The sequence below is a fragment of the Procambarus clarkii genome, chromosome 76 (genome assembly GCF_040958095.1).
Source record: "Procambarus clarkii isolate CNS0578487 chromosome 76, FALCON_Pclarkii_2.0, whole genome shotgun sequence".
In the NCBI taxonomy this organism is placed as follows: Eukaryota; Metazoa; Arthropoda; class Malacostraca; order Decapoda; family Cambaridae; genus Procambarus; species Procambarus clarkii.
Genome location: NC_091225.1, coordinates 26136468 through 26162067, shown reverse-complemented (window position 1 = coordinate 26162067; position 25600 = coordinate 26136468). Strand labels below are relative to the sequence as shown.

At 46.8% G+C, this 25600-nt stretch overlaps 1 protein-coding gene across 2 annotated transcripts in view; it reads left to right on the top strand.

Annotated features, from left to right (window-relative positions):
- The window catches only part of LOC123771591 (zinc finger protein 84-like), a 108540-nt gene extending 91862 nt beyond the window's left edge, over positions 1 to 16678 (top strand). For both annotated transcript variants that reach the window (XM_069313751.1, XM_069313750.1), the window contains one exon: positions 9494 to 16678. In XM_069313751.1, the coding sequence (XP_069169852.1) occupies positions 11505 to 13223 (1719 nt within the window). In that variant the 5' untranslated portion in view covers positions 9494 to 11504 and the 3' untranslated portion in view covers positions 13224 to 16678. The remainder of the gene's footprint in view (positions 1 to 9493) is intronic.
- The last annotated feature ends 8922 nt before the right edge of the window (positions 16679 to 25600 follow it).

Below are 25600 nucleotides of genomic sequence, written 5' to 3'. Positions count from 1 at the left end.
TAAAATATTTGTTAAAAATCCAGTTATTGTTCTATTATTCTGGGACTAGTTTTAAAATACTCGCCTCTTTATTGCGAACAATTTGATACCAAAATGAGCGACCTAGCACGAAATTTGATGTTATCAAATTGAACGAGTTGAACATTAGGTTGCAATGTACAAAATGGTGCTTGTTCACGGGTAACTTTAGGCTTTTCTGCGGGGAGGCACTCCAGCCTTTTGTACATTTTATTCTTACACATCTGTAGGGAATTTAATTGCGAACACAATGATACCAAAACGAGCGACGTAGCACGAGAATTAAGGTAAAAAAATGGAAGGAGAATGCACATGTTACTGATTTTGTGCGTTTTTGCCGACTTTACGCTTTGCTGTTGGGAGTCACGCTAGGCTTTTGGACATTATATTTATACACAGCTGTAGAGAATTTAATTGCGAACACAATGATACCAAAACGAGCGACGTAGCGCGAGAATTAAGGTGAGAAAACTGGAATGAGTATACACATTTGGGTGTCACCGCGCGCTTACCCGCACGGAGGGGCCACGATCCCCCAGTCAACCGCGAGTTTCTACGGAGCGCGAAAGTGTTAAACATCTTCGATTTTTTATACCTGCATTTGGGTGAGGTGATATGTTACAACAGTTTTGGACGAGGTGAAAATAAGCTTTCAACACAAGACAGAACACGAAATAATGGGTATTGAAGGTAAGAATGGAAGTAATTGCAGAGGGCCTATTGGCCCATATTTCTTGATGCTTCTATATTGGAGCGGAGTCTTGAAGTGGGTAGAATATAGTTGTGCATTAATTCACAACTATATTCTACCCACTTCAAGACTCAGTTTGAGGGTTGCTCTGTCCCCTTGTCTCTGGATGACAATCACCAATTTGTGCCTCCCTCATGCTGCCTGTTGGGTCCATGACACCTTTGACCCGGAGTCCTGTGAGTGGTGTTCCGTGCTTGTACTCCAGTTCATCCAATCCACTGATCTTAATACTCGGGTGCAGGCAGCTTCGGCGTTGCATTCATGTTTTAGGTTGCTGCAGTGCGCTGGGTTGGTTACTAACCCGGATGCCCCGAGCCTGCCCAGTTTTGCATATAGGGATTCGAACTTGGGGTTGTTATCGCCTCAACTTTGTTTCGTCCATGCCTCCCTTGTCCTTCCCCTGCTGTTCTTCGACCCTCTGCACCCAGTTCTGAAGTGTTTAAGGGTTTCAGAGTCAGGGCAGGGTTTAGTTGGTGGTGAGATTCGGGCAGTTTCAGGGGATGCTCCTTCTGGTGTGATGACGGAGGCATTCGAGCCTTTTTCTCCAGCCGGTGCTTCTGGGTGTGACCAGTGGGCCCTGTTTGTTCCAACTTTTCCGGTGGACTCTGCCTTATCTCTTGAGGCACAGGGTTTGCAGGACGACTCGGCCCCGGGTCCTAATGTGGAGGTTCCCGAGGCAAGGGAGGGGGTTGACTTGGGGGGCTTGGGCTCCATTTGACCCCGCTTGGGTGTTGGTACCCTATGAGCGAGGCTTGTTGTTGCAGGGGGGTGGGGTTTTCTCATCCCCTCCCTCTCTATACGATTTTGATATAGCATCAACCCCTCCCCGGGATCCCTCTGGTACTTCTGTCCCTCACTTCCGGAGGTTTTCGGCTTCCCACATCGTGCCCCATTAGGTGCAGGAGGCCATTGTGGCTCGAGGCCATCTCTTGCACGACCTGGATTGTGCCTCGATAATGGATCCTGCCTCATTTGTGATCGGTTTTTCCTTTCCTTACTGGGTGCGTTACGAGGTTCCGGAGTCGTCCTCTTTGGCAAAATAGCCTGTATTTTCAATGGCGGTATGACATACGTTCTGTCGGTCCCACATGCTTCAGTGGCGAGAGGCCCTGACAGTTGTTCAGATTTACCCGGGGGGCGAGATTGAACGCTTCACTGCTTGTTTGTTCATCCCTGTCCTTCTTTGGGATGTCAGCCTGTGTAGCTTCGCGTGCAGGTTCCCTTCCTTTCGGCTGCCCTGGTTGCTGAGGACTTACTCATCCATGACCATTAGGCTTCGGTCTTGCGTTTCTTTTCCCTTCTCAAGCTGTCTTCGGACTGGCTTAAGGAGGACATGGAGGCGTTGGTTGCTGATCCTAGCTCTGGTGCGTTGGTCGCAGTGGTGCGGGCATCGGCTTCCTTGTTAAAGCTGTTTGTGCCGATCCTGAGGGAGGCAGTGTCTCTGTTTTTTGCTTCTCGTTTTGGGTGCCATCAGGCGGTGCTCGCTCAATCCTTAGAATCCGCTTGAGCTCTGGCTCTTAGGTTTTCTATGCCCATTTTGTCCTTTCTGTTTGCAGAGTATGCGATGGTGCAGTTTCTGCAAACGGAGGTTTCTAGTTGTCGTCCCATCTTGGACTTTTTGGTTCTTAGGGGGCCCCGTGGGGTTTCTTCCCAAAAGGGTCATGCCCCAGGGCTCGAGGTTCCTCTTGTCGTCGTATGCCAGTGGTGCCATTTTCAGAGTCGGAACAGCCTTCCGGGCCGACGACGTCTGGTTGGAGCGGTAATTGCTCTGCTCATCTATCGGCTTTTCATAAGGGGCTTCGGCCCTTTCGTTGGTCATCCTATTGACGAGGCAATTGGGGGGGAGAGGTTCGTACAGTTTGCTCACGCCTGGTCCCACGATTTGTCGGCTTTTCGGGTCTCTTCATGCGGCTTGCAGTGGCATTGGGTGGCCCCTCCTTCTTCGGGGGGCTTGGAGCTGGCAGGGCAGGCTCTCTCTCTCTCTGTTGGGTCATCTTGGAGTGGGTTTGCTTGGGTGTGGACAAAAGTCCTCATCCCTCAGGTCGGTTTCCCGCCTGTTTCCGGTTCTGAAACGAGATTGTGCGGACTTGCGGTACATTCTGGACTTGTTCCATCTGAACCCCTGGGTCTATTGCTCCTGCTTTCGGATGACTTCTTTGTCCCAGGTCCGGCTTCTCTTGGAAGCGGGCGCTTGCATGGTGCCCCTGGAGCGAGTGGCGACCTCCTCCCAGGAAAGTCCCTCTTGTTTTTATCTTTGGTTAAGTAGCTCCGGGAAGCCAAAGGGGCTGCCCCAGAAAACTAGCGTTGAATGTAATGAAACACCATTTTTTGGGTTAGACCCGGAGTCTTCCCGGCAACCCTCCCTTCCTCCGGTCGGAGGTTTTTCACAGTTTTTGACATCCAGCCTCTGAACTTGGGGGTGATAGCCGGTGTGGGAGGTCTGGAGCTCCCCCTTCCCCCTTCTGCAGAAGTGGGGAGCTGCACTGACAGTGGCACGGAGATGGTTGTGACATCATGCTCGTTTGTTCGTTTTTAGTTTGGAGAGTTCTTCTCAACAGTTTGGCTTTCAGTAGCAATTTCTGGAGGGAGCCCCTACAGCTCCCCGGAGCTATCCATGGCTGATATGGATACCCTAACTATTTTGCATCAGTCGATGTGGGTGGAGTTCTAGGCCTACCGGGGACCACGAGCCAGAACCTAGCCCCCTCAGAGAGGCACGGGGAGCAATGGCCCATAGAATTGCACATGTGATTTGGAGCATTCTGTATCTGCCATTGACCGGGACAGGCACCCAGAAAGGTAAGCGCCACAAAACAAACCCCTATTCTGGTTAACAACAAAAATCGACAAACGAGTGGACAGAACTCCCCCAGGAAAACAAACTAACAAGCATGATGTCACACGAGCCGCGCCGCATGTCTGCGCAACTCCCCCCTCCCCGGGAGGGGGAAGGGGGAGCCCCAGACCCCTGCGCCGGCGATCCCCGCCCCAGTTCCTCGGCTGATGGGATAATGCATGGTCGTGTGGCTCCAGCTCCGGTCTTGTCTCAGTGCTGTGACTTATTTGCAGTGCTTCTACTACGGTTGTCGTGTGAGCTTGGAGTAGTATTCTCAGGTACTCAGCCTGCATGTGCTTAGGGTCACCTTCCCTGAGTGCCCTGTAAGTACCACCCTTGGGGCTTGGGGTTGCCTTCCACAAATCACCTTGGGTCTACCTCTGTTGGCTTTTTGCTGCTTGGCGTTTAGCCGCCCCAAGTGTTTGGGGGTTTTCCTCCCTTGTTTACCTTGGGGTACGTGGTAGTTATAGTACTGGTGGGGCGCAGGGTACTGCGTCGCTAGTTTTCACCTATGACAGCGGCCGGCTCTGTTCCCTCCGGGTACGTTGTCCACTTGTGTGGTTTTTCTTTTATATTTGTTTTTGCCTGGTAGGGGGTCTGCCTTGTGTTCCCCCCCCCCTTATGTTAGGTTTGTTTGTGTGGTGGCACCCCCCTGCTTCGCCCTCACGGGTGGACACGTCCCGTGGGTTCAGCTTTAGCAGTTTGCTTGGTAGTTTGGGGCGCCAGTTGGCAGTGCCCTGCCTGGGATAACCCTTAGCAGACCCAGTCTAGGAGCCCTGGGAAACCCCCCGGGGGCTCTCGGGTCCGATAGTGGAGACCCTTGCGTCCCCTCTCGCTTTGTGCGAGTTGAGGGTTGCTCTGTCCCTTTGTCTTAGGGTGACTCAACTTGTTTTTTGCCTCTGTCATGCTGCCTGTTGGGTCGGTGACACATTCGACCCTGAGTCCTGCGAGCTTTGTTGCTTGTTTGTGACTCCATTCACCCAGTCTGCTGATGAATTCCCGTGGGTGCAGGCAGCTCGCGCGTTGCAAGGTAGGTTGTTGCAACGCGCTCGGGTTTGTCGCTTCCTTGGACGCCCCGATGCTGCCCCGCTTTGTGTAGGGACCCAGACTTGGGGGTTTTGGTCACTTCGGCCTTGGTTCCTTCCACTCCCCCTTGTTTTTCTCCCTCCTGCTTCCGGCCCCTACGCATCTGCAGGCTTCGGGGTCGGGGCGGGGTTAGAGGTTCTGAGACTTGGGCAGTTTCGGGGGTTGCCCCGTCCGGGGTAGCTGCGGAGGCATTTGAGTCTGTTCTTCCGGCCGATGCTCCGGGGTCTGACCAGTGGGCCCCTTCTCTTCCAGCTCTCTCGGCTGCCCCGGCTTTTTCTTCTGGGGCCGGGGCTTTGGAGGGCGACTCGGCCCTGGGGCCTGTTGTAGAGGCTCCTGAGGTTGGGGAGGGGGGCCTTGGGCTCCATTGTGCCCCGCCTGGATTTCCGTCCTTCTGAGCGGGGCTTACTGTTGCGAGGAGTGGGGTTTTTCTTTCCCCCTAATCGTACGATTTGGGTTTGGGTTCTGCTCCTCCCCAGGTCGGTTCCGTGTCCCTGTGGTTTTTCGGTTCCGTCTTTTGGAGGTTTTCGGCTACCCGCATCTCTTCGCCTGCGGTGCTGTTGGTCTTTGCGGCTTACCTCCTGCGTGTCCCGGAATTTGCCTCCATACTGGTTCCTTGTAGCTGTTTGGGCTCCTTGTAGCTGTTTGCGCTCCTTTGTAGCGGTTTGGGCTCCTTTGTAGCGGTTTGGGCTCCTTGTAGCGGTTTGGGCTCTTTGTTGCAGTTTAGGCTTCTTGCCGCCGGTTGGGCTCCTTGCTGCCGGTTGGGCTCCTTGCCGCCGGTTGGGCTCTTGCCGCCGGTTGGGCTCCTTGTCGCCGGTTGGGCTGCTTGTCGCCGGTTGGGCTGCTTGTCGCCGGTTGGGCTACTTCTCACCTTGTTGGGCTACTTTTCTTTCGCGTCCTGCACATGCACCGTGGGAGTTTGTTTTGGCTCTGGGCGGTGTGCACACGTGTTGTTCTGCATCCATTTCTCTCAGGGGGCTTTGCCTCTCGCTCTTTTCTTAATCCAATCCGTGCCCCGTTGCTTTGGGGGTGTTCTGGAGTGCCGCTGTGGGGAAGTCACAAGGTTTTTTTCCTGCATTCTAGGGTGGGGAGCCTCCTTCGCTGCTCCCCTCCTCCTCTCCAGCATGGGTGCCCTGGCCGCCTCCGGCGGCTACGGACTCATAGGCTTGCGTCATGGCCCTTCAGAGCCTATGTTCTGCAGGTGGGTTGGTGCGGTATGGCGTCTCCTTCGTCCTGACGCTGTTTTTGTTTTTGGAAGTAGGAATGGGTGTACATACGTACTTGAGAACGTGGACCGTACCACCCGAGGTGCCTACTGCAGGGCTATTAGCCCATACAGGGCAGCTCTTGTTCTCTCCACCTGATTCCTTGCTCGGTTCACGGGTATCTGTGGGTGGCCTCTTGGCCCTTCTGAGACGGCTCCTGCCTGTACTCCTCCTGCCCCTCTCCTATGCTTGTCTAACCTTGCTGGAGTTCAGGGCCCCGCCTCCATCTTGTTCCACGGTGCAACAGTGGGGGTGCCTGTTCGGTGGTACGTTTTCCTGTGTCGAGGGCGTTTTGTGCTCGCCTCCTTGTGCTTGCAGGATTGGGTTCTGGCTCTTTGGTTCCGCCTCTCCCCTGTCGTTTGCCTGTCGAGCGGATTCTGTGCTTCATGGGCGCTCTCGTTTCTGCTCTTGGGGCTGTGTATGGGGACAGCCCTAGTTGGGCTGCCTAATGTGTTCCTTCGATTGCCTGTTCCACTGTACACGTTTCTTCTACCGTCCCTGTGGCTCAGTTGGGTGCTCGGTTTCCGCCTATGTCCCCTTGTGTGCCACTCATGTTCCGATTTATCTTTATCTTCTCTGTCGCTTCCTCGGGGAGTGTGGTGACGTTCTGCTGCGGTTTTGGTACTGCGGCTGCGTGTTGGGGTTGGTTGTGGCATTTTGTTCGGCCCTTCCGTGCTCCTTCTGGGGCCCTCCTTCCTTGCCGGTCTTGCTGTGCTGGGCCTGGTTTTTCCATGTTCCTTGGATTCTCTGTCCTGTCCTCGTTGTCCTCGCCTTGTTGAGCTGGCTGGGGATGAGCTTGGGGTCTTCGTCTCGCCCCTCGCCTATCCTCCGATTTTGGTTCAAGTTCCAGAGCCTAGTGGGCTCCCTTCCTTAGTGTTTTTCACGGCTGCCCCGGGGTTTTTCTTGACGCTGGGGCTCTGGGGGGGCTAACGTGAGGGGCCTCAGGCCCCGTTGGTCCCCGCCGGGGTATTTCTACCCCTCTGGGCGGGGCTTGCGGTTTTGTGGTGTGGGGTTTTTCTGTTCCCCCCTTTCCGCACGTGCTTTGTGGGCGTCGGCCCCTCCCTGGGCTCAGTTTCCTTGTCCATTGTGCCCTTTGCTTCCGTCCTGTCGGTGGGTGCTTTTCTACGGTCTTCGCCCCTTTTTTCCGGGACGGGCCTTCTCCGTCATGTCCCCCTCTTCTTGGGGTTTCTGCATGACTTTTGGTCTCGGGTGTGATGGGGTTTTTGTGCCTTCGTCCTTTGTGTTTGCTTCTTTTTGTTCTCGAAGGTTCGGGACGGTTTTGCTCCTTCCCGTTTTCTGGTACGTCTGTCGTCATTCGGTTGAGCTTCCCTCCGGTCTTTTCTAGGGCTTGTGGGTCCTATTCCAGGCAGTTTCTGGGTGTTTGGCCTTGTTCTTCTGTTCATATCTTCTCTTAGCGCTGTCTTGGCGCTACTCATTTTCCTGAGAGCGATTTTGCTCCTCTTAATGAGTCTTTTCGCTCCTGCCCTTCTGCGGGATGTTGGTGCGGGGCGGCTCCTTATGTGGGTTGCTTCCCTGTCAGCTGCACTTGTGGCGGTGGACTTGCATGTTTGTGGCATTTTGGTTTTGGTCCTGCATTTTCTTTCCCCTCCTGGGGCTGTCATAGGATTGGCTTGCGGAGGATGTATAGGCACTTGGGGCCGTTCCTGGGTCTGGCACCTTGGTTTCTGCTGCTAGCGTTTGGTATCGATGTTCCTTCTGTGCCGTTTCGCAGGCTGTCTCGTGCATTGTTTCACCTCCGGCCTGCTCATGCACTGCCTGTATCGTTCTGGTCTTTGGACAGGGTGCTCTCCTGTTTTTCTTCTCCTTGGTTGTTGTGGCTCCTTCGGTTCAGGTTTGCTTTGTCTCTGCTCTCTTTTTATGTTGGCATTGGCCTCTGGGGGTCGTGTGGCAGAGCTTCATGCTCTTCTCAGGCGCAGTGGTTTTTGGCTCCTGTGGTCGTGGTCATAGGTCTCTTCGTCTGCAGCCGTTCTCCGTTTTTCTGGCGAATGATGTGCCTGCTGCTTTCCGGAGGGGTCCTTAGGTTGTCTCAACTTGGTGTTGAGGTGTGGTTCACCGACCGCCTCCCGGGTATGTCCCCTTGTTTTCTTAGGTAGTCTTTGGTGAATAAGCTCCGGGAAGCCGTAGGAGCTCCCCCCAGAAAACCAGCGTTAAATGTAATGAAACTCCATTTTCTGGGTGAGTCCCGGAGGCTCGTCGGCGGTTTTTTCGCGGTTTTGATATCCAGCCTCAGAACTGGGGCGGGAATCACCGGCGCGGGGGTCTGGGGCTCCCCCTTCCCCCTCCCAGGGAGGGGGGAGTTGCGCAGACATGCGGCGGCGAGGCTCGTGTGACGTCATGCTTGTTAGTTCATTTTCCTGGGGGAGTTCTGTCCACTCGTTTGTCGATTTTTGTTGTTAACCAGAATAAGGGTTTGTTTTGTGGCGCTTACCTTTCTGGGTGCCTGTTCCGGTCGATGGCAGATATAGAATGCTCCAAATCACATGTGCAATTCTATGGGCCATTGCTTTCCATGCCTCTCTGAGGGGGGCCAGGTTCTGGCTCATGGTCCCCGGTAGGCCTAGAACGCCACCCACATCGACTGATGCAAAATAGTTAGGGTATCCATATCAGCCATGGATAGCTCCGGGGAGCCTCCGGGACTCACCCAGAAAATGGCGTTTCATTACATTCAACGCTGGTTTTTTTTAATCAGATAGGGTTTGCTTTGGGGTACCCACCTTTCTTTGGTGCCTGTCTTGGTCGATGGCAGACATAGAATGCTTCCAACCTCACGAGGCTTTCTATAGGCCATTGCTCCTCGTGCCTCTCTGAGGGGGGCCTAGGTTCTGGTTTGTGGTCCCTGTTAGGCCTAAGAACTCCATTCACTTGGCTGATACCACGGTCTAATTCACTCATATCAGTCCGGATAGCTCCAGGGAGCCTCTGGTCTCACCCAGAAGATGGCATTTCATTACATCAATGCTGGTCTTTTAGGTCCAGATAGACAGTTGGCCAACCATCTCTTTCCTGTAGAATCTCTGTGATTCATAAAAACTAAGTAGATTTGTTACACAGGATCTTCCTGTTCGAAAACCATACCGTCTGTCCATTATGATGTCATTATTGTATTCTCCAGGTGTTCTACCCATTGTTGTGTTAACAACAATGGATCAACCCATTTGGTGTTAGCTATTTTTTTCTAATGTTTTAACTACCATACTTGTTAATGATACGGGTTTATAATTTAGAGGGTCTTCTCGGATACCATTTTTGTAGATTGGAATTATGTTTGCCTTTTTCTATATACTGTATCTGCTAAGATTCCTGTGCGCAGGGATTGGTACCTGTTTGCAGTCTGCTGGCTTCTATATTTTACCTATACTGTATATCTTTGTTTTATTTGGAGAAAGAACCATTATAGTATTGGAATTATTTAAAAAAAATCCTGTTTGGGAAATCTTTACTAGATTTCAAAGATTCTGTATTTGGTATTTGTTGACTTTAAACGATTTGGTAATCTCTCAATCCTTTCTTTCACAGCTCCTACAGTCACCAGAAGAATAATACCTGCAGTGTCAGGACCCAGTGGTATTGAATAATACCTGCAGTGTCAGGACCCAGTGGTATTGAATAATACCTGCAGTGTCAGCATCCACACACACTGTCAGATATACTGCATACGTGTTGTCAGCAGCATTATGAAACACATTATGGTGTAAGAAATACTACATGTAGATGGGTAAGACTGTCTTCAGCACACTCATGTGAATGACTATATGTATTATCAATATGTCATGCATTATTAACATCTCATGCACTATGGTAACAAAGAAAATGTGTATTTAAATTAAATTTGGTGTATCATTAATTTTAAAATCTCAGTATTTATTAGTTCATTGTGTATGTGGTACAGTATTGTTTTTAATACTATTGTTTGGCAAGAAAACATTTTAAGATTTCCAAATTAATTATTTTTATAATTAGGTTCTAATATAAAAAAGTTTAATATATATTTTCAGTTTTAAAACATTACATACTTTTTCTCCTATGTGAGCCATTGTAAATGTTGAGAAAGCATTTCAAATAAATAATCTTTATACTGTATAGTAATTATGAATTTTTTCTTAGGTAATTTGCTCTTAAGCTCAAAAGGCTCTCGAAATAAGATAATATATCAGTGTTCTTAATGCTCAGAATTTATTTATTTATTTACATATTTACATGAATGGTATAGGGGATATAAAAATAACAATGTGCATGGTACATTGGATCAGTAAGTTCTTGTAAAAATCACATACATATATTTTTGCAAATGACAGACCACATGAGGGTCCACTGTACCTGACTCTTGTGCTGTGGTTATATTTATAATAAGACATCCATCAGTTCTGTGGTTATATTTATAATAAGACATCCCTCAGTTCTGTGGTTATATATATAATAAGACATCCCATAGTTCTGTGGTGATGTTTATAATAAGGTTCTGTAGTGAAACATCTTAATACTGTGGCTGTATTTATAATAAACCATCCCTCTCTGCTGTTGCTATATGTACAGTATGATAAAACAGTATAATTATAAATAAATTTATAATATATTTAATTTTCTTATACAAAGACATTTTGCTAAATCTTAAAAAAAAAAAAAATTGCCACAAGATTTGTTTGTAATGATTACAAAGTTATACACAGACACTAACTTTCCTGCTGGTGAACGCATCTGGAGACGTAGATTTGTATGTTTGCTTTTACACTTGCTGATTCACAGGAAATATTGTAGAGTATATTTTATGTCTAGCACATTTTATAATATAATAAGCACAATATTATCTTACTATTTATGAATAATACCTGTGGTTTACATATTGTAACTTTTTTCCATTCTCTTGTGTCTTTGACAAGTAATTAAATTGGTTTATATTCCTGCAAAAGTTAGATTATTCCAATTGCTTATCTGATATTGAGTGCCATCTGTTGACAACAGAGTTAACACTATAACCTGTGTGCTCTATTCTGGTTACTCTATACTGATTACTATGTAGTTACTTGAATTATTTATGTATCCGACAGTCCAAGTGTTTTTGGCATCTCTTAACAATATTTGCTTTAGTAATAAATAAAAGCTCATGCATTTAAAATTATATAAAAAATATATTACTAAGATTTATAAAGAACACAACAATTTATAAAGGAGACAAATACTAGTAATAATTGTCTACAAGACTTAACTAATGAAATGTAGAATATTTCATTAGATAATACTTGCTTATTGGATCAAATAGCTGTAAAGGTTTATACAATCAAGAAAACTGTACAAATATTTATTCAAAAGAAAAATGTCATCAGTGTTGAATGTTTAAAATTATATTATGAAAACATCTCGCATAATAGCATACAAAACATTTAGAGAAAAAAATAAATACATTACTACTACTTTAGTAGTAGTAATGTACTACAACTACTTTAAAAAATATCAAAATATAAATAAGTGACCGTTCAGGAGAAAAGTCATATCACTGTAGAATGTGTCTGAAAGACTTTAAAAATAAATTATGGCTAATAACACACACGCAAGGATTCATAAAGGAGAGAAACAATATCACTGTTCAGTATGTCAAAAAAACTTTACAAGGAAATCAAGTCTAATAACACACATGAGGATTCATACAGGAGAGAAACCATATCACTGTTCAGTATGTCAAAAAGACTTTTCACACAAATTATCTCTAATAACACACATGAGGATTCATACAGGAAGGAACCCATATCACTGTTCAGAGTGTCAAAAAAACTTTACACGAAAATCATCTCTAATAACACACATGAGGATTCATACAGGAGAGAAGCCATATCACTGTTCAGAATGTCAAAAAGACTTTTCACTTAAATCATCTCTAATAGCACACATCAGGATTAATACAGGAGAGAAACCATATCACTGTTCAGTATGTCAAAAAGACTTTTCACATAAATCATCTCTAATAACACACATGAGGATTCATACAGGAGAGAAGCCATATCACTGTTCAGAATGTCAAAAAGACTTTTCACAAAAATCATTTCTAATAACACACATGAGGATTCATACAGGAGAGAAACCATATCACTGTTCAGAATGTCAAAAAGACTTTTCACTTAAATCAAGTCTAATAACACACATGAGGATTCATACAGGAGAGAAACCATATCACTGTTCAGAATGTCAAAAAGACTTTTCACAAAAATCATTTCTAATAACACACATGAGGATTCATACAGGAGAGAAACCATATCACTGTTCAGAATGTCAAAAAGACTTTTCAAAAAAATCATCTCTAATAACACACATGAGGATTCATACAGGAGAGAAACCATATCACTGTTCAGAATGTCAAAAAGACTTTTCAAAAAAATCATCTCTAATAACACACATGAGGATTCATACAGGAGAGAAACCATATCACTGTTCAGAATGTCAAAAAGACTTTTCACAAAAATCATATCTAAGAAAACACATGAGGATTCATACAGGAGAGAAACCATATCACTGTTCAGAATGTCAAAAAGACTTTTCACAAAAATCATATCTAATAACACATATGAGGATTCATACAGGAGAGAAACCATATCACTGTTCAGAATGTCAAAAAGACTTTTCACAAAAATCATTTCTAATAACACACATGAGGATTCATACAGGAGAGAAACCATATCACTGTTCAGAATGTCAAAAAGACTTTTCATTTAAATCAAGTCTAATAACACACATGAGGATTCATACAGGAGAGAAACCATATCACTGTTCAGAATGTCAAAAAGACTTTTCATTTAAATCAAATCTAATAACACACATGAGGATTCATACAGGAGAGAAACCATATCACTGTTTAGTGTGTCAAAAAGACTTTTCACAAAAATCATATTTAAGAAAACACATGAGGATTCATACAGGAGAGAAACCATATCACTGTTCAGAATGTCAAAAAGACTTTTCAAAAAAATCATCTCTAATAACACACATGAGGATTCATACAGGAGAGAAACCATATCACTGTTCAGAATGTCAAAAAGACTTTTCAAAAAAATCAAATCTAATAACACACATGAGGATTCATACAGGAGAGAAACCATATCACTGTTCAGAATGTCAAAAAGACTTTTCACAAAAATCAACTCTAATAACACACACGAGGATTCATACAGGAGAGAAACCATATCACTGTTCAGAGTGTCAAAAAGACTTTAAACAAAAATCAAATCTAATAAAGCACATTAGGATTCATACAGCATAAGTCATTTGAATATTGTCAAAAACACACAGAAATCACAATAGTGTGATGCATCAATGAACAAATCCACAAGGACCGTGACAAGGATTTGAACCTACGTCTTAGATCATCGCAGACGCTGCCTTATCGACTGAGCTACGACATGCTAAAAAGAGTTGAAACCAGAAGTTTTACTGAACTTACTTGAATCCTGCAGCCTCTCCGAGACACAAACCAGGGTTTTACACAATTCCCCCATGCACTCTAACTATGTCAATAGGCCGTTCTACCTCTTCTGACGGTTCGAATCCTCGTCACGGCCCTTGTGGATTTGTTCATTGAAGCAACATGCTATTGTGATTTGCGTGTGTAATGAAGTGAGGGGAAGAGGTAGAACAACCAAAGAACTCCCTCCCAAAAGACAACAATAAAACTTACTTGGCATGGTTATTACTTTCTCTTTTCCCCTCCAGCTTTTACTGCGCATAACTCTACTGCTCTCTTGATCTGTCGTGATATTCCCTTCATCCCCCGACTTTTTCAGTCACCCATTCAGTGTTTTGTGGTCCGTATCTTTGTGAGTAAATGGTATACAGTCTGTTCCGTTTATCTCCCCTCAAATTTTACGCTTTCTCTTCATGATCCTAAACACCTGTTGGACTCTTTACCAGAGCCTGTGCTCCTTTTGGATGATTTTAACTGTCAGTATACCGTCTGGGGAGATATTCTGACAAACACCCGGGGATGCCTTCTTGAACCATTTGTGCTCACTTCTCTTCATGTATAACTAGTGAATTCTGGCAAACCCACTCATGTTGATTCCCCACCCTTTCCTGTATTGATCTTTCTGCTCATCTTCTCTTTATATGGACTTCACCTGGCGGGTTCTTGATGACCTACATAACAGTGACCTTTTCCCCATCCTTCTCACTTTTCTTTTCTTCTCACCCTCCCCTCTCCTTCCCTAGGTGGAAGTTTGACAAGGCTGTTTGGAACCTCTTTACCTTTGTGTTACTCTTTCCAACCTCTTTGATTTTCCTCTTTCCCGAGCCCCCCTCCTCCTTTCATGATAGTTTTTGATGCTGCCCTCCTCGCTCTACCTCCCGGGGTTCACAGAAGTGCGTTCCCTGGTGGAATGCAGCCTGTGCTCAGGCTGTCCACTGTAAGCGTGCGGCCTGGAAGAAACACCGTTGTTGATGGACGCCTGATTCTTTGCTTTTGCGCCAGAAGTCAAGTGTAGTGGCCCGTAGGGCCATCTGTATGACTAAGAGTGAGAGTTGGAGATCTTTCATTTCCACTATTATGTCTAACACCCCTCTGCCCTTGATCTGGGAGGAAATCTGCAAGTTAGTGGGTAAGTTTTTTTCCAGATGTCTTGCCAGTTCTTCACCTCTGTGGTTCTATTGTGGCAGATCCGGTCTCGGTCAAAACCGAACTGGGTTCACACTTTTCAACTGTTAGCTCCGATTCTCATCTTCCTCCTTTCCTTACTCTTAAGCCTCTTCTTGAATCTTGTCACTTAGATTTTCAAACGCCTCTTCATCTTCTCTATAACGCTCCTCTCTCTCTCAGAACTCCAGTCTGCCCTGGCCTTCTGCGGTTCTACAGCGGCGGGTTCATTTGATATTCATTATGTAATACTTTGACATCTCCCTCCATACATATTTCAGTATTTCCTGAATGTTTATAACAGTGTCTGGGAGTTGTCATCAGTTCCCAAGGACTGACTTGAGGCGGTTATTCTTCCTATTTGAAAACCTAGTTCTCTGTGGTCATTCCCTAAAGACTTTCGCTCCATTGCTTTAATGAGTTGTGTCTGCAACCTCTTTAAATGTATGGTCAGTGTCTGTCTGATATGGTTCTTGGAATGCTATCGCCCCCCCCCTCCCTCTCTCTCCTCAATTTGGCTTTCGCAAGTGTTGCTGCATGACTGATGTCCTCCTGAACTTAGAGGTCTATGTTTGTACTACCTTTGCTGTGAAGACCTTCGTGGTTGCAGTCCTTTTGGACCTGGAAAAGGCGTATGACACCACCTGGAGATACCACATTCTGTTCCAACTCTGTTCTTTTGGCCTTCGTGGCAATCTCCCTCTCTAACTCAAGATCTTCCTCTCTTGTCGTTCCCTTAGAATGAGATTCTAAGGGAACCTCTCTGCCTCTTTTCGGCAATACGAAGGTGTACCTCAAGGTTGTGTTCTGAGCACTACTATTTTCCTGGTAACCCTCAATGGTCTTCTTTCCTCCCATCTCTCTGGCATTTTCTCAGCTTTCTATGTTGATGATCTTACCCTCTGCTGTCAAGGTGATGACTCGCCTTTTCTCCAATGGCGGCTTCAACCTGCGATTGATACCATGTCGTCCTGGGCCACCAATCATGGCTTCAAGTTCTCTCCAACTAAGACTTGTGCTATGACCTTTACTTGGAAGCAGGTCGTTCTTCGACCCCACTCTGTCCTCTTTATAGTAATCCTCTTTTATAAAGGATTCTGTTAAACTTTTTGAGTTAATCTTTGACACTTGCTTGTCTTAATCACCCCTTATCTCTTACCTTCGAGTTGAATGCTTCAAAGCCCTTAACTTACTTAAGGTCTTGTCCCATACTTCCTGGGGAGCTGAAGGGCGCATGCTGCTTGCTCTCTTTACATTCCTTTCTCATGCTGTCTAAACTCAATTACGGCTGTCCTGCTTACTCTTCTGCCTCCCCCCTCCCTGTTCAGCTCGTTGATGCCATGAGGGGGGCTTAGTGGGCGGCTGCTGGAGTGTAATGCTCGTTGGGACACTCCTCTGCCCTTTTGTAGCCTTGTGCTCCTGCTGCTATCCTCTCTAATTGTGCTGAACAACTTTTCCTTTTCCTTCTGTTTCGTTTTTCTCCCCCCTCTTCTCCTATCTGCTTGTCGTTTCCTGCCGACCTTTTGCTTGTTTTGGTTATTCCTTTGGACTACTACTATTTTGACGCCCGGGTGCTTGAGGAGGCGTACTCCTGCACCCGTAGAACTGTAGTACCCAAAGTCGAGAGCGAGGGGAACCTTTTATTGTCAATCCTCCTTTCATCACTGAACATGATCTCGACAGACTGACGGTTCTTAAGGTGGCGTTTGTGGGGCATATACTCACGACACAGCCCTAGGAGGCCCCGGCATGATCAGCAATAGCTTCTTGTTGGGTGTCCTGCCTCTAACTGTGGCTCCATGGTGGGTGTGGGGGCACATATGTGAATGAATGTTTCTTTTTCGTCCTCATGTTAAATTCTGTTTCTCCTTTACCTTCTCAGGCTCGTGGGGTGGGCGACCGAGCCCCCGAGTCTGTCCGTGTTGGAAGACCGGGCTCTGTAGCCTCCGCTGCATTGGGCCCCGACCTTGCTCCTCCTTTGGCCAGAATGTTTTGGCATTTTGGCAGTAATGTGCATTTACAAAGGTGAAATGTAATTCTGATCAGCTTCCATATATACTTTATACACATTCATATACATACACACACACATATATACATATATACATACATATATACACACATACACATACACATGCATTCACATACATTTGTCTCTCTTACTCTGACAGGGTGAGATGCTGATAGAGAAACTAGTGTGCAATTAAGTGCTTAATCACTGAAGGTGATTAAGCACCATGGCTTAATCACTGAAGGTGATTAAGGTGCTTTTACAAGCTCAGGTTATATAGTTACATCACATACATGCATTGTATAATTGATACATTACATGGTTAATCTTGGGTACAAGTCCAATATATCATCAAGTGTTCCAGTACTCATATAGTAATTACACAGTTCAGCATACCTTAGCCCAGGAGGGCGAAAGTCAGTGTATCTACAATATAATGTTCAAGAGAGTGCATGTTTTCTCTTTCACAAAGTTGACACATTGTGTACTCGACATTTGGGTTTTGAGAAAGCTGCCAGATACGTCTATATCCCAGGCGTATTCTGGCCACTATAACATCACATTGCCAGGTTCTTGTTCTATAGTCCCATATATGTGAATGTCTCCTCACAATATCCATCATAATATTTAATGCTACAACTTTCAGGTCTTTGTGAATTTGTTAGGTTGGTGAGATCTGCATTAGATATTTGTTTAAGTATTCTCTTTGTCACTGCTAATGAAACACCCATATCAATTTCTACCACTGGTTTTCTACAGGCTTTCTTTGCAAGCATATCAACAGTGTCATGCCTTGAGATGCCAACATGTGATGGTATCCATAGGAATTTAATTTCAAATCTGTTTTCTTTAGCAGCTAAAACATTCATTCGAATATCACTGACTATTTTCTAGGTGTCACTACTATGTGCGTTCAATGCCAGGAGTGCACTCTGCGAGTCACAGTATAAAAGTCCACTGCCTTTGTCTTTTAAAAATTCAGTGGCAAGGTATATGCCTGCAAGTTCGGTTTGAGTTGTACTTGCCCAGTCATTGACGTGCTTCATTGCTGTATGTGTTCAAATATATTACATGCACATTCGGTACATCGTCCACATTCTTCTACAGAGCCGTCGGTATAGCACTGATACACATCGTTACCCATACTCTGAGTACTTTCAGTGATGCTTTTCAGTGTTAACTGTTTTAATAATGTAGAGTGCACATTATCCTAATTGCATTGTCCCTCTTACGGTCGTGCACATCCTTGTTGAATGTCCTGACTTCCGGGACGAGCTTGTGTCTTGTTTTCCGACCGTCCCTCGGTGTTGTTTGTATCTTAATGGTATTCTTGGTGACTCGGATACTTTTGATATCGTTCGCCTTATGCGTTTCTGTTCTCGTATTAGCGTCCTTGGTGATATTTAGCGCCCTCTGGTTATCCCACACATTTGATAGTGCTACATAACCTTCACGGTTTGGTGCCTTCTTTTTGATAATTACTTACTTCTGCCTTTCCCTCAACTCTTCGTCGTCTTGATGCTCTTCACTGTACTAGGCTACGCCTCAGTTCTGGTGCCTTTCGTTTGATTCCTACCCAGAGCCTGTATGTTGTAACCGGCATCCTGTGTCTACAGGATCAGTGTGATCATTACTGTCTTCACTACTTTGCGCGGTCCCTACAACACCCTCACTCTTGCTAATGTCGTACTTTGACCATTACCCCTCCTGTAGACCCTGTTTCCTTTCACCACCTTCCCCTTTCTGTGTGACTGTCTTGCTGGCAAAGTTCTCTCTCTCGGATCGTCTTGCAAATGTTTTTCCTTGTGTCATTCCATCTTTGCCCCTATAGTGGGTCCCTATTCCTAAGTTTTGACCCCACATGAGTAAAGCTTTTACCCCTCCTACAGTTCTGAAACGAATTTTCCTTGCTCACTTTTATTCACACTCCTGCTTTATCTCCATCTTCACAGATGTATCCAAGTCTGCCGATGATGTAGGCTACCCTGTTGTATTTCCTGAGTGCACCTGTATGTGTCGCCTGCCTCTGGAGGCATCTTCATGGCAGAACTCAATGTAATTTTGAATGCTCATCGTGAACTGCTTTCTCGCTGTCAATCTTCCTTTGTTGTAGTAGACTCGCAGTGCCCTAATGGCTCTGGAATCCTCTAATCCTGTCCATCCTGTAGTCGTCGAAATTCAATATTGACAGTTTCTTATCTCCTGTAGATTTCAGACAGTCGAGTTTTGCTGGGTTCCCAGTCAAATAGGCGTTTCCTTAAATGCACGTGCTGATGCTGTTGCGAAGGAGGCTAGCCGCACTTGACCCATTTCCCGCAAAGGTGTTCCTTATTTCGACTTCTACCCAGTTATTCATTCCTCAATCCTTGCCCGGTGACAGGATCACTGATCTTCTGTTACTGGTAACAAGCTGTGTGCTCTTAAGGGTAGCATGTCACCACGGCCTTTCTCTTACCACCAAAACCGGCGGTGGGAAATGGCTCTCGCGAGATTATGTATTGGTCATACCCGTTTAACCACTTAACTGCGCCAACCGAGTATTCTCGGTTGGCGCAGTGCTGTGCCAACCTCGAGAAAACTCTTTGATTTTTCGGTACCAATTCTAAATGTGTACGAGGTTGGTTGTGTACGAAATGGACTCTTAGGACCTCCAGTGAGAGGCAGCCATCTTGGAAAAAATTCCCAGAATGCCCTAGGGCTGCTGGCTGGGTTAGTACTGAATAAGCAACCATGGGTGTCGCACGCGCCTCTGGTTTCCAAACACCTGTCTGGGGTGGTGTTGAAAGATCATGCTCTGTCAGTGAAATTCAAACCAAATTGTTTTAAGAACATTGGGGTCAAAATATTGGTGAAGCTATGCACAATAAGGACCAAACGCAAAGGTTGGATGCAAGTGATACAGCACCTATGTGGATGATACAGCAAGCGTATCCAGTTGTAGCTCTGAGCGTCACCCTTGCAATCCTATGCTATCTACAATATATTTAGATGATACATAGACGAATCGTTTTCTGCCTTCAGTGATGATGCATCTGATACAAGTAGCATAGATGAACAGTGTTAGCGGCTTCCATGGTGGTGTTTTCCATAGATATTTTCAAGAATACCTGAATCTCTTCCTAACTGACGGACACTTTGAGGCTAGCTGAATCTCTTTCTGACTGACAGACACTCGTGAGGCAAACTGAATCTTTTCCTGTGAGGGATCATACAAAGCGACCTTTTCAATACTACCTTACAAATTGATCTTTTTCCATAACCTTTTCAATACTACCTTATGCTTTACAAGCTTGGCCCCCTCCCGGCTCAGCTTGTTGATGCCGTGAGGGGGCTTAGTGGGCGGCTGCCGGAGTGTGATGCTCCTTGGGGCAGTCCTCTGTCCTTTTGTAGCCTTGTGGTCCTGCTGCCGTCCTCTCCAATTGTGCTGAGCGACTTTTCCTTTCCATTCTGTTTCGTTTTTCTCTCCCCTCTTCTCCTATCTGCTTGTCGTTTCCTGCCGACCTTTTGCTTGTTTTGGTTATTTCTTTAGACTTCCTCTATTTTGACGCCCGGGTGCTTGAGGAGGCATACTCTTGCACCTGTAGAACTGTAGTACCCAACGTCGAGAGCGAGGGGAACCTTTTATTGTCAATCCCCCTTTCGTCACTGAACCCAATCTCGACGGACTGTCGGTTCTTAAGGTGGCGGTTTGTGGGGCGTATACTTGTGACGCACCCCTAGGTGGCCCAGGCATGATCGGCTATAGCGTCTTGTTGGGTGTCCTGCCTCTAATTGTGGCTCCATGGTGGGTGTGGGGGGACTCCTTGCCAGAGCTTGTGCTCCTGCTGGGTGATTTCAATTGTCATCATTCCCTTTGGGGTGATGTTCTGATGAACACCCGGGGTCGCCTTCTTGAGATGTTTATCCTCTCTTCTTCCCTGTCTCTTCTGAATTCTGGTGAGCCCATGCATTTGGACTCTCGGACTCGCACCCTTTCCGGTCTTGATCTTTCTCTTTGCACTTCTTCTCTTTACTTAGATTTCAAGTGGCAGGTTCTTGATGACCTCCATGGCAGTGACCATTTCCCCATCCTTGTTTCCTTTTTCTCTTTTCGCCCTCCCCTCTCCTTCCCTAGGTGGCAGTTTGCTAAGGCAGACTGGACCCTATTTACCCTCAGTGCTGCTCTCTCTGACCTCTCCCTTCTGCCTCTCTCTCGCGCTCTCCTCCTTTTTCATGACACTGTCTTCAACGCTGCCCTCCGCTCTATTCCTCGCTCTTCCTCTCGGGGTCCACGGAAGTGTGTTCCCTGGTGGAATGCGGACTGTGCTCGGGCTGTCCGCTGTAAGCGTGCAGCCTGGAAGAGGCACCGTCGTAGGCAGACGACCGATTCTTTTCTTTTCTTTCGGAAAGCGAGTGCGGTGGCCCGTAGGGCCATCCGTACGGCTAAACGTGAATGTTGGGCATCTTATGTCTCAACAATTACGTCCGAAACCCCTCTGGCCCAGATCTGGAAGCGCATCCGCAAGATAGCGGGTAAGTTCGTTCCCAATGTTTCACCGGTCCTTCACTTCCATGATACTCTTGTGGCGGACCCGTTGCAGGTCGCTTCCGAACTGGGTTCCCACTTTTCTTCTGTTAGCTCTGGTCTTCATCTTCCCCAATCTTTCCTTCTTCGTAAACCTGTCCTTGAGTCTCGTCCTTTAGATTTCTGCACTCATCTTCAGCTTCCCTATAATGATCCCTTCTCTCTCTCTGAACTTCGTTCTGCCCTGGCCCTCTGCGGTTCTACGGCGGCGGGCTCCGATGGTATTCATTATGAGATGCTTCGCCATCTCCCTCCGAGCACGTCTCAGTATTTACTGAGTCTGTATAATCGGATCTGGGAGTCGTCGTCAGTCCCTGAGGACTGGCTCGATGCCGTTGTCCTCCCTGTTCGCAAACCGGGGTCTCTGGGTACTTCCCCTAAGGACTTTCGCCCTATTGCTCTCACAAGTTGTGTCTGCAAACTCTTTGAACGTATGGTTAACGTTCGTCTGATGTGGTTCCTGGAACACCATCACCTCCTCTCCCCTTCTCAATTTGGTTTCCGCAAGTGCCGCAGCACGACAGATGTCCTGGTGAACTTGGAGGTCTATATTCGTACTGCTTTTGCTGCAAAGACCTCCGTTGTTGCCGTCCTTTTTGACCTGGAAAAGGCTTACGACACCACTTGGCGTTATCATATCCTATCTCAACTTCATTCTTTTGGCCTTCATGGTCATCTCCCTCTCTTTCTCCGCAGCTTCCTCTCTCGTCATTCCTTTCGGGTGCGCCTTGGTACCGCTCTCTCTCCCTCTTTTCAGCAATACGAAGGTGTGCCCCATGGTAGTGTTCTGAGCACTACTCTTTTTCTGGTTGCCCTCAATGGTCTTCTTTCCTCTCTTCCTTCTGGTGTCTTCTCCGCTCTCTATGTCGATCACCTTACCCTTTGTTGTCAGGGTGATGATTCGCCTCTCCTTCAACACCGGCTTCAACTTGCAATTGATTCCGTGTCGTCTTGGGCCACAGATCATGGCTTCAAGTTCTCTACTTCTAAGACTTGTGCCATGACTTTTACGCGGAAACGGGTTGTTCTTCGTCCCTCTTTGTCACTTTATGGTCATCCCCTTGAATACAAAGATTCCGCGAAGCTTTTGGGGTTATTCCTTGACACTCGTTTGTCTTGGTCTCCCCATATCTCTTACCTCCGTGTTGAGTGCTCTAAGGCCCTTACCCTCCTTCGGGTCTTGTCCCATACTTCTTGGGGGGCAGATAGGCGCACTCTCCTTGCTTTACATTCCTCTCTCGTCCTGTCTAAGCTCGATTATGGTTGCCCTGCTTACTCGTCTGCTTCTCCTTCTACTCTTCGCCGTCTTGATGCTTTGCACCATACTGGGTTGCGCCTCAGTTCTGGTGCCTTTCGTTCGACTCCCATCCTTAGCTTGTATGTTGACACTGGCTTCCTGTCTCTCCAGGACCGCCGTGATCGCTACTGTCTTCGCTATCTTGCGCGGTCCTTGCAACATCCTTCCTCTCGCCTCTGTCGTGCTTTAACTTTTACCCCTCCTGCGGTTCCTGTTCCTCTTCACCACCTCCCTCTTTCTGTCCGGTTATCTCGCCTACAGGATTCTCTTTCCGTTCGTATTTCTGATGTTTCTCCTCATGTTGTTTCTTCTTTGCCCCCGTGGAGGGTCCCTCTGCCGCGGCTTTGTACATCCTTGACCCGTATCACTAAAGCTTTTACCCCTCCTACGGTTCTAAAACGCCTTTTCCTCGAGCACTTTTCTTCTCACTCCCGCTCCGTTTCTGTCTTCACCGATGGGTCTAAGTCAGCGGACGGTGTTGGCTACTCTGTTGTTTTTCCTGATCGCACTTATATGTGTCGCTTGCCTCCGGAGACTAGCATCTTTACAACGGAACTTTATGCTATTCTCTATGCTCTTCGTCTCCTGCTTTCTCGTTGTCAGTCTTCCTTTGTAGTTGTTGTTGACTCTCGTAGTGCCCTCATGGCTCTCGGGTCCTTTAATCCGGTTCATCCAGTAGTTGTCGAGATCCAGCATTGTTTGTTTCTTGTTCACAGTAAATTTAAGTCGGTTGAGTTTTGTTGGGTTCCCAGCCATATTGGTGTGTCTTTAAATGAGCGTGCGGATGCTGCCGCCAAGGAAGCTGTCCGCTCTTGTCCCATCTCTCGTAAAGGCATTCCGTATTCCGACTTTTACCCGGTTATCCATTCCTCTGTCCTTACCCGTTGGCAGGTTTCTTGGTTGTCTGTTACTGGTAACAAGCTACGTACTCTTAAATGTTGTGTTTCCTCGTGGCCGTCCTTCCATCGTAACCGGCGGTGGGAAACAGCTCTGGCGAGGTTGCGTATTGTCCATACTCGCTTAACCCATGGTCACTTGATGGAGCGCCGCCCTGCTCCTTATTGTCCTAGTTGCATTGTCCCTCTTACGGCTATGCATGTCCTTCTTGAATGTCCTGACTTCCAGGACGAACGTGTGTCTTCCTTTCCGACCGCCCCTCGCGGTCACCTGTCCCTCGATAGAATTCTTGGTGACTCGGATACTTTTGATATCGTTCGCCTTATGCGTTTTTGTTCTCGTATTGGCATCCTTGGTGATATTTAGCGCCCTCTGATTATTTTGCGTATTTGATGGTGCTACATAGCCTTCCTGGTTTGGTGCCTTCTTTTGATAATTACTTACTTCCTTGGCCCCTACTTTTGCCTCTATCGCTCCTTCCCCTCCCATTTCGGTGGTTGTGCCTCCTGTTCCTGCTATGGAGGTTTCTTTGGCCCCCGCTTCCCTCTCGGTTGCTGCCCTTTCTGAGTTGCGCTCCCCTCTTTCTCCTCCCCCTCTTCCTGCTGCTGCCCTTGACTGCTCCTCTCGGTTGCCTCCTCCGGACCCCACCTGTCCACCTCTGATCTATTCTCCCGCTTCCTTCCCTCCGTCTTTGCTCAGTTTACCCATGCCCCCTAACCCTGACTTTGCTGACCCTGATCCCGACCCTGGCATTCTTTAATGTGCTGTGTTGCTCTTTCGCCTTTGTTTCTTCCTTGTTCTCTGTTGTTGTCCTTTCTCTTCTCGTCGATGTCTATTCTTCAATGGAACGTTCGAAGTTATTATGCCAATTTCCTTGAACGCCAACTTCTGATTTCGCGGTTTTTGCCCCTTTGTGTCTGTTTCCAGGAGCCGATGCTTGGTGCTCGTCCTGGTCGTTTTCGTGGCTTTTCCTTTCTCTCCCCCCCCTCCAGAACAGGTGGGGCTCCTAACTCTTCTGCTCTCTTGATTTGCTCTGATGTTCCCTTTGTCCCCTTACTTTTTCCTTAGTCTCTCCATTCTAATGCTGCTCGTATCTTTGTGGGGAAATGGTACACTGTTCCATTTATCTCCCCTTGAGTGTCCTGCTTTCTCTTCCTGATCTGAAACACTTACTGGACTCCTTGCCAGAGCCTGTGCTCCTGCTGGGTGATTTCAATTGTCATCATTCCCTTTGGGGTGATGTTCTGATGAACACCCGGGGTCGCCTTCTTGAGATGTTTATCCTCTCTTCTTCCCTGTCTCTTCTGAATTCTGGTGAGCCCATGCATTTGGACTCTCGGACTTGCACCCTTTCCGGTCTTGATCTTTCTCTTTGCACTTCTTCTCTTTACTTAGATTTCAAGTGGCAGGTTCTTGATGACCTCCATGGCAGTGACCATTTCCCCATCCTTGTTTCCTTTTTCTCTTTTCGCCCTCCCCTCTCCTTCCCTAGGTGGCAGTTTGCGAAAGCGGACTGGAACCTCTTTACCCTCAGTGCTACTGTCTCTGTCATGAAAAAGGAGGAGAGAGCGAGGGAGAGGCAGAAGGGAGAGGTCACTGTCTTCGACGCTGCCCTCTGCTCTATTCCTCACTCTTCCTTTCAGGTTACACAGAAGTGCGTTCCCTGGTGGAATGCAGACTGTGCTCGGGCTGTCCGCTGTAAGCGTGCAGCCTGGAAGAGGCACCGCCGTCAGCATATGGCCGATTCTTTTCTTCGTTTGGAAGGTGAGTGTGGTGGCCCATAGGGCCATCCATACAGCTAAACGTGAATGTTGGGCATCTTATGTCTCCTCCATTACATGTTATATATGGGGAGTGTTTGTACTATGGGGCCTAGTATTATCTGGATGTAGGGGCAGTAGTAAGCATTAAGAGTTATCAATGTGGGAGATCTAAAAGGCCCGGCCCCTAAATAAAACTATAAGCAGTGCTGAATACTTGGCTATACACAAGGTCAGTCTAGAGGTTGATTTAAGATCTACACAGGAAGAACTGATACTCTTACTTCACTTATTTATTAACCCCTTAACAACCCCCCATATACATTCACACCAATATCAAAAATAATAATTACTTTACCACACTATCTTACGTTAAAAGCCTTGGTCCACATAAGCAGGACACAAGGTTTTACACTGAAAACAAGCTAGGGTAAAGTTCTACTAAGGAAACACTTGAAGCTAGAGTCAGCTTAGGGTAGGGAG